Source organism: Macrobrachium rosenbergii, chromosome 6, assembly GCF_040412425.1.
Source record: "Macrobrachium rosenbergii isolate ZJJX-2024 chromosome 6, ASM4041242v1, whole genome shotgun sequence".
Classification (NCBI taxonomy): Eukaryota; Metazoa; Arthropoda; class Malacostraca; order Decapoda; family Palaemonidae; genus Macrobrachium; species Macrobrachium rosenbergii.
The window spans coordinates 24,128,764-24,137,715 of NC_089746.1; the positions used below are offsets into that span (position 1 = coordinate 24,128,764).

The 8,952-nt window shown below is 35.3% G+C and overlaps 1 protein-coding gene across 3 annotated transcripts; it reads left to right on the forward strand.

Moving 5' to 3' along the window:
* The first annotated feature begins 944 nt into the window (after positions 1 to 944).
* Positions 945 to 8,952, forward strand: LOC136839736 (uncharacterized). 3 transcript variants are annotated; one of them, XM_067106079.1, is made up of 3 exons: positions 945 to 1,064; positions 1,567 to 1,677; positions 8,307 to 8,952. In XM_067106079.1, the coding sequence occupies exons 2-3, from the start codon at positions 1,572 to 1,574 to the stop codon at positions 8,627 to 8,629; spliced, it is 429 nt and encodes a 142-aa protein (XP_066962180.1). In that variant the 5' UTR covers positions 945 to 1,064; positions 1,567 to 1,571; the 3' UTR covers positions 8,630 to 8,952. The 3 variants fall into 3 exon arrangements, with proteins under 3 accessions (XP_066962180.1, XP_066962178.1, XP_066962179.1); XM_067106077.1 differs by lacking the exon at positions 8,307 to 8,952 and adding an exon at positions 1,944 to 2,491 and having other exon boundaries at positions 946 to 1,064; XM_067106078.1 differs by lacking the exons at positions 945 to 1,064; positions 1,567 to 1,677 and adding exons at positions 7,076 to 7,144; positions 7,936 to 8,046 and having other exon boundaries at positions 8,307 to 8,931.

The window sequence follows — 8,952 nt, forward strand, 5'->3', positions numbered from 1 at the left end:
TAACTAAGAGAAGGCTTTTGCCTACCAATGATGGAACATATATATATATATATATATATATATATATATATATATATATATATATATATATACATATATATATATATATATATATATATATATATATATATATATATATATATATATATATATATATACACACATATATATGTACATTTATACAGCATATATATATATATATATATATATATATATATATATATATATATATATTATATAATATTGCTAAAAGAAGTTATGAAATAAAGTTACGTACACACGCGCAAATAGCTGCTAACTAAGACGATTTCTGTTTCTATTATTGCGTAATTCCCAACTTCCATCTTTCGTTCCGTATGAAAATAATAAATTCAGTCTAAAGTTTATCTGATAAAATTGTCATATAATTATCTATAGGCTGCTCTTCAACATGAAATAAACTTACTACAATTATCTATAATGTAGAACACGCGATACTTAACTCACTGTAAAGTACTGTAAAATATTAGTATATCATCGAATGATCGTGGAATAAATAGCTTCAGAAAGCGTCCTTATGATAACGTTTGTTACGGCTCAAGTACGCTTTATTGGTGTTCCCATCTTCTATGAAGGAATGGGCAGCGAGGTCTGGGTGGGGTGGCCGGGTTTTCGGGACGGGGTTGACGGACCAGGCGCTTTTTCGCAACCAGTCCCTCTTGGGCAATCTGCCTGCTCTCTCCTGGAATCCGAGGAATAAGATTCCTGGGAATTTACCGATTTTTGCAGTTGCCAAATTGCATTCCTATTCCCTACCGAAATGCACAGAACAAAACGCACCTTATTTGTCTATTAATCACTGTTTCCAGTAACAGGGTAATGGAGAGGTAACGTAAGTGGGTAAATACGACGTACATAATGTTAATTATGCTCACTGATGCGAGGTAGGAGGAAAAGGTTCAAAATGCAGTATTTGGCACCTCACAGTCTCTATCTTAGTCGCATATAAACACTGCTGCACTGTCGATGGGTATCAAACACTCCTGTTGTCCTTCAGAGTAACAGCGACGCTAAAGCGATCTTAGGTAAGTGTTTACATAATGAAATATCATATGCTTAGTAGACATAAGTTCTGAATGTTAGTTAACAGTAGTCTCTACAATGAAATTTTGATATAAACAGAAAATACCAAGCTAAGAATGTTTATTTTTAGCAATAGTCATGGTTTTCCATCATAAATTAGAATTTAAAGAACTGTCTCCCATTAAAAATTTTATTGATTCCTTTAATTTGCAAAATATCATATTATTTGCAGTCTTTAAGTTTATATATTCTATACATATTAGAAGCCTTTTACACTGAGGCTCTGAGCAAATCATTACTAGATTTTTTGGTAATTTCTTGAGAGTCCAGTGAGAAGAGATCACCTGCGTAGAAAATTTCAAAAGAAGGTTTTTGTGTAGGTATAAAGAAGCTTTTGAAAAATATGCATTTTTAAATATAATCGTTCATTATGATAAATAAATTCCGCATAAAGATAATATATAACATATCCATTTAAATATTTCTTTTCCTTTTTCACTTCAGCCAAAATGAAATTCCTGATTGTAGCCTCATTCTGCGTGGTAGTGGCTCTTGGTCAAAATACAATTCAGCCAAAACCAAACGTCCGAACTTTGCCTGCTGAAGTCCGCAAAGGTTAGTATTTTTCATAATGTTATTTTATTTACAGAATTTTTTGGTAAATACTTCATAAATTTTCTTAAATCCAAATCTTCATTCAACGAATGTCAATTATGTTTTTTTAGTAGGATTGTTTTAAATATAAGTAAAGACTCTGTTACCAGCTTAGAAATAATAAATAAATAAACCTTTAAAGGTTATAAATTACTGAGAAATTTTGATGCATTATCAACTCAAATTTGATTACTAATGTCATTAATGAATATTTTCTCTTCAAACAGAGGCTCCGGGTCAATGCTATGGATTCACTGCCAGAAGGGCCTTCCCTGTGGGTCAGTCTTGGCAACTGACTCCCTTCTGTGGCAGAGCCACCTGCCTCCAGCAAGGAAACCAGCTGCTCGAAAAGGTGGAAGACTGTGGGTTTGAGCCAAAGCCATCTCCCGGCTGCAGAGTCGTAAACGAAGCCGACCAAGCTAAGCCATACCCAGCCTGCTGCCCCGTGTATCAGTGCCAACCAGGTGCCACCCTCCAGTACCCAACCGAACAAGAGCTGAGGGCTGCAGCACAGCAGAATGCTCAGGCTGCACAGGGTGCACAAGGATAATTAATCAGTCAGAAAGATTAAGTCTCTGAAAGCATAATATGCTTTGGGCATTTCAGTCAAGAAATATTCATCGGAATCATTCCCATTATAATTATTAAACTTATTCAGTGATCTTGAGAATGCTACTGCCATATTCTTAAAGAAATGTTGCAAAAATTTATTTTTTAGGATTGTTAAAACATATCTATATTTTCATACACAAATAAATAAAGCCATTTATCTTATTTTCATTGTTTTCTGTAACCCTTTTTGAATAATGAAACATTCAATAGGAACACTGTTGAAATTTTATCAACATTCTTAATAGAAACGAGTATTATTCACCAACGGATCGATGGAATTTAAACATTTATATAACTGCAGAAGAAATTTTGGGCACACCTTAAATTTCCACAAATATTTGCACAAACCTATAGGAAATTTGGGGACCAACTTGTTATGTCAACCTACATAAACATGTTGGTGTGAAGTATATATATATATATATATATATATATATATATATATATATATATATATATATATATATATATATATATATATATATATGTTATATATATACACACACAATGTATATATATATATATATTTATATATATACAGGGTGTTTCTGAAATTAGAACCCCTCTACAGCATAAAATAAAATTAATAAAGACAAAAACAAAAGTAATTCAGAACAGGTATATATTTAAGTTTCTCTCTGAGTATTTAATATTTTGTGTGGCCTCCATCTGCCTGTACCACAGCCTGCATTCTTGAGGTGTATAACTTCAGCAAATCGCAAAAAAGCTGAGACTCCATTTCCCTCAGCACTTCGGTCACCTCTCTTCGTAGGTCGTCGAGGCTTGGTGTACCACCATAGTTCACTGTGCGTGCTTCAACACGATCCTTTAAGATACTACCAATGTTTTCACACACATTAAGGTCAGGGGAGCTACCTGGAAATTCACTTGACGAGAAGAAATCGATACCACTGTTTCGAAGCAGCTCCTGTGCCTGAAGAGCCTTGAAACATGGTGCCTTATCATGAAAAAATGTGACTACTTCAGCAGATAACACAATTTCAGGATCTTTGAGGAAAGGGAATACTCCACCAGTAAGCACAGTTTCTCTGAAGTATTCGCTATTCCATGACTGGCCTTTTTCTTTGATGATCCACATTAACCGTTTGGCTGTGAAAGAGAAAAATTCCCAAACATTCAGGAAATTTCACAACTTGGCAATAGAGCACGTCATCGCTGATATCATTCAATTTTGCAGCCCAAATGATGTCATTTTTATGATTTGGCTTCATGACTGTGTAAATGAAGAATTCATCTGATGCGGCAACATGGAGAAAGTCAGCTTCATCCCAGTCTTTAAGAAATGAACCACAAAACAATATGAAATTAAATAAATCAAATAATGTAATCCATATCAAACGAGAAACGACAGAGATGAGATTCCAAATCAATAACTCACACGAAAAATTTTAGTCTCGTTGATTGTGCAGCTCTTCAATCAACTATTAATTCTAAAATGCAAACCACCCCCTCCCCGTCCCCCCTCGAACAAAAACTCGTGTCAACAACAGAATAACAAGTAAAAAATGCGCCGAAGTTTATTCGGCGCAATCGAGTTTTCAGTACAGCGTATAATGCCGTATGAAACTTTCAGCCACTGCCAATGAAACTCTTAGCCGAGGCCCAAGAAACTCAGCCACATTCCGGTGGTGGCCTCAGCCACGGCCTATGAAACTCTTAGCCGCTGCTCATGAAACTCAGCCACGGTCCGGTGGTGACCTGTGTTGTTGGTACCTATACCAGTGCCAGAAGTTCGATTGTGGCTAACTTTAATCATAAATAAAATAAAAACTACTGAGGCTAGAGGGCTGCAATTTGGTATGTTTGATGATTGGAGGGTGGATGATCAACATACCAATTTGCAACCCTCTAGCCTCAGTAGTTTTTAAGGTCTGAGGGCGGACAGATAAATTGCGGACGGACAGACAAAGCTGGCACAATAGTTTTCTTTTACAGAAAACTAAAAAAAAATGTTTACTCACTTTATTCTAGATGCTTCCCGATTTCAACAAAGGGCAATTGTCACTCTTAAAACAAAATATATTTTAATCAAATATGGCGCCACACGACTTAAACCAGGTCTGCGCAACAGAGACCTCAGAGAGCGTCAGCCCCACCTTGCGAAACTGGTTACAATAAAAAAGGAGATAAAAAAAAAAATCCAACGCCTCAGGAAAGGCAACGTTTATCCCCAGTGACTCAACGTCGTTGTATAAGAGTGAGAGGATTTTTCCTCTTCTTGAGGATCATTGCCCGCCGTGCAGAGTTGTCTTAGCCCTTGCCATATCGGGGGTGTGTCCAGGGGATTTACCAGGAACTGCCAGCTATTACTGCAATTAAAACCCAAATGCCTGGGCTCGAGTGCCTGTAATTTATACATTTTTGCAATCTTTATCTTTTCAGTCTTCTGGATTACAAACCATATAATGGATGGTCAAACTGTGGAGTATTTCGATTGCTTCGAAGTGAAGCACTTTCATAATAGCAGGGATTTTAATTATTTAAAGAACAAATTTATGCATATTAGAGTCCCTGAATTTTGCTTTAAATATGCATTATGTTGAGATTCAAAAAATGTTTAAATATTCTGTAATAGCCTTTCCGATTTTGAGCTGTAAATTATGAAAATAGTAAGAAATTTCATAAAACTATACCGTTGTCGGAATACATTCATACTATTGCAAAAATAATCTTTCCGGGAAGCAAATTCCTGAGATGTATGCTAGTACTGCATCAGCCCCGTGTTTTTTGCCATGCCCCTAGGGTACGTTAGGGTTAGGTTAAGTTAGAGTATCTGAAGAGATATTTGGGTGTGGGAAACATAATAAGATTATTTCCAAGAAAATTCTATGGTTAGTTTTTAAGATATAGCGTCCCCCTTTTTTCAAGGAAAAGTCTCGGTACTCGGTTATATCTAGGGAAAATGCTTCCGCGAAATACTGGTAACTAATACAAAGGTTATAAAAATTTTACTAAAACTACGTTACCCGTGAAATAAAAATGTGTCCACATGCTTTTGGGTATGAAGTATCCTTTATGAAGAAAAATAAAAGATAACATTACAATGCGAACATTTATTTCACTTTCATTAGGAAGGAGGTGCTCCAAAAAATTCAATGTATCCCTGTTCACTTGAAATGAAGTTTTATTAGGCTCGGTTTTACCTTTCTAGGAAGGAACTGCTAGCCCCATCAGACCGAGCGTGACACTATTAAACAATGATTTCACACCTACTTGTTGCTATTTTCTTCATCACTAATGATGAAGTTGTAGGCAAAACTAGGATTAAGAAACCTGATACATCCAGTGCCTTTGCATCCCTCATCTTGATCTTCCATTATTTTGTACATGCATCATAAATTAGCAGACAAACTCTCTTCCCGTCATATTCTCATCCGCAATGCTACTGTTCAATGAATTTTGCATATCAGGTATTTTGTTTACAGTCAAGCCACTTGACTTACACATTTCTTTTGGGTATGCCCAAGAGACTGGGAAGAGTCTTGCAATACCTGTAAGCTATGAAGGAATATTATGAAGAGACTGTTGAGCCAACTCCCTTTTGTAGGAGTGAAGTGTGTTTGTTGAGCGAAAAAAATAAAAAGTTTGTTGTTGAAGTGAAAGAAAATTTCTTGTAATAGTTACAATAGTATGTGTCTTAATAAGAACTGGGTGGCAGAGGAAACTTGGAATAAGTAGGACATGAAAGAATTAGCGTAGTTGAAAGGGTAGATCAGAGATTTTTAAGATAGATGATTATGAAAGTATTAAATAGAAGAGCTACCCTTGAAAGTGATGAATCTATTTAATAAAATAGCTATCAGAAATGAGGGGCCTTCAATACAGAAGCACTAAATTGCGTGCAAGACAAGATTCAACGGGTTTTCTGTGCGTTTGTATGTGTATGTGTGTGTGTGTGTGAGGCAATTAAAGTTAAGGGAGCTTTTTGAAGGGCTGTGGGATTCATGAACTATTCAGCAGTGAAAGCATGATTAAGGCCGTGCCCACTGTGTTGTTTATTTATCTGTCCTAAACTCCTGAGGGGAAATGGCTATGCTATATATATATATATATATATATATATATATATATATATATATATATATATATATATATGTATATATATATACATATATATATATATCTGTATATATATATATATATATATATATATATATATATATATATATATATATATATATATATATATATATATATATATATATATATATATATATATATATATATATATATATATATATATATATAAATAAGTGTGTGTGTGTATTATATATATCCAAAAGAGAGAAAAAAAGGTAGGGAAAAACGATTCTCCAACAGACGTTTGGCAGATCTCATGTGCGCTTCTTCTCCCGTTGCTACGAGTTATGGAGCATGATGATGGGATTCGAGGGGTGGGGGTTGGATACGGGAGGTTAATGAGTGGACCTGCCGCTTTTTCGCAACCAGGCACACTTGCGCAATCCATGGAATTCCAGCCGAAAAATTTTGGGGAATTTGCAGTTTTGCAGGTGTCAAATTATATTCTCATATTTAGTATCGACATGTACTGCACACCAGTAATAATTTATAGCATTTCTTCATAAGTTATTGCTCCCAGTTCTGGAACAAAGACGATACAATACGATGGACTGTGCTTCCTCTGGCTGCGTAGGAGAAAAAGAACAAACAATTGGGTATGTGGCATCTCACCCGATCTTCCTTCTCTCATTGGATATAAACAACCGGGCATCGTCTGTCTGCGTCAAAGACTTCCTTGTTCTTCAGAGCAACAACAACGTGAAGACGAGCTGAGGTAAGAATTAAGACAACAGAAAATCGTAAGGTTACTGTCCGATGTTTCTGACCTTTTAGAAGAAATTTAATCAAACTCGTTCATAGCATATCTAACATCAGTCGTTGATCTATTTAAGTTACTTTTCCTATAGTCTTAAAGCTTGTATTTACGTAGTGATATTTTTCACTTAAAAATTAATATAATTTGAAATACTTTAACGCATTTAAACATTTATATGGTCATTTAAGACGATTTTTTAATATTTTCTTGATTCTTATATTACCTGCTGACACTAAAGCCCAATGATTCTAAACATGAAATTAACTGCTTAAAAATGTGATTGAAGATGATTGAAATTGTTATTACATCAAAGCCAATTCCATTTCCATGCTTCTTTTGTTCTTAAGGTATTACATTAAAGAGAGCGAAATGTCGTCTTCCTGGGTTTTATGGACTTTAGTAAAGAGTTCAATATTTAAGAAAAAGTTTCTTAAATTCTTTTGCTTCGATGAAAGAAAAATTATTACGAATTTCAAAAATTCATAATTTCAATTTTAGGAAAAATAACAGAAATATTCGGATATACGGTTTGGTGTATTATCCAGAGAATAGTTTTGTTATTTCCAACAAGACGATAAAATAAAACTATTCCTCCAAGTTACTTGAACGAGAAGGTTTTGTGCAGATATAAAAGCTTCAGACAAGTACGTGTTCACAAATGTAATTTTTCATTGTGATAAATAAATTCCTCATCAAAGTGAAAAAACAGAACATTTCCAACTAAACATTTCCTTTCCTTTTCATTACAGCAAAGATGAAATTCCTAATTGTAGCTTCCTTCTGCGTTGCTGTGGCTCTTGGACAGAATGTGATTCAGCCAAAACCAAATGTGCGAAATCTGCCTGCTGAAGTCCGCCCACGTAAGTATTTTCATAATTGTTTTATAATTAAAAAAATTATAAAGAAATACATTATAATTAGTCTTAAATTAACCGTCCCTGTGCATTCCACAGCTTCTTCCATGAAACAGCCCATACTCTTGGGTTGCATCCAAAATTTGGAAAATAAAATTATTAAATATTTATATTTCATGAACTTTCTGAATCATGGCCCAGTTTCGTCCATCATCAGGTCGAATGTGTTTATCTAGATCATTAATGAATATTTTCTCATCAAACAGAGGCTCCGGGTCAATGCTACGGATTCACCGCCAGAAGGGCCTTCCCTGTGGGTCAGTCTTGGCAACTGACTCCCTTCTGTGGCAGAGCCACCTGCCTCCAGCAAGGAAACCAGCTAATGGAAAAAGTGGAAGACTGTGGCTTTGAGCCCAAGCCATCTCCCGGCTGCAGAGTCGTGAACGAAGCCGACCAAGCTAAACCATACCCAGCCTGCTGCCCCGTGTATGCGTGCCAGCCAGGTGCCACCCTGCAGTACCCAACTGAGCAAGAACTGAGGGCTGCTGCTCAGCAAAATGCTCAAGCTGCTCAGGGTGCACAAGGATAATTATTCTATCAGAAAGGGTCAGTCTTCATAAAGCAGGAAGATAACTGTGAGCCATAAATGTACAAAGTGTGTACATTTTATGACTTAAACAGTTATTTTGTACAGTTTCTTCATCCTTCAGAGGACTGACTATTTTCAATAAGTACAATAAGCCTTGGGTAATTTATTCAAGGAATCTTCTTCAAAAGCATTTCTATAATTTTTTTTAACTAATATAATGTTTCAGAACATGATCCTACCATAAAGATGCATTAGAGGTGATTGTTGGAGAAATGCTGCTAAAAATGTATTTAGTATATTTATAAAAACATATTTTTCATACA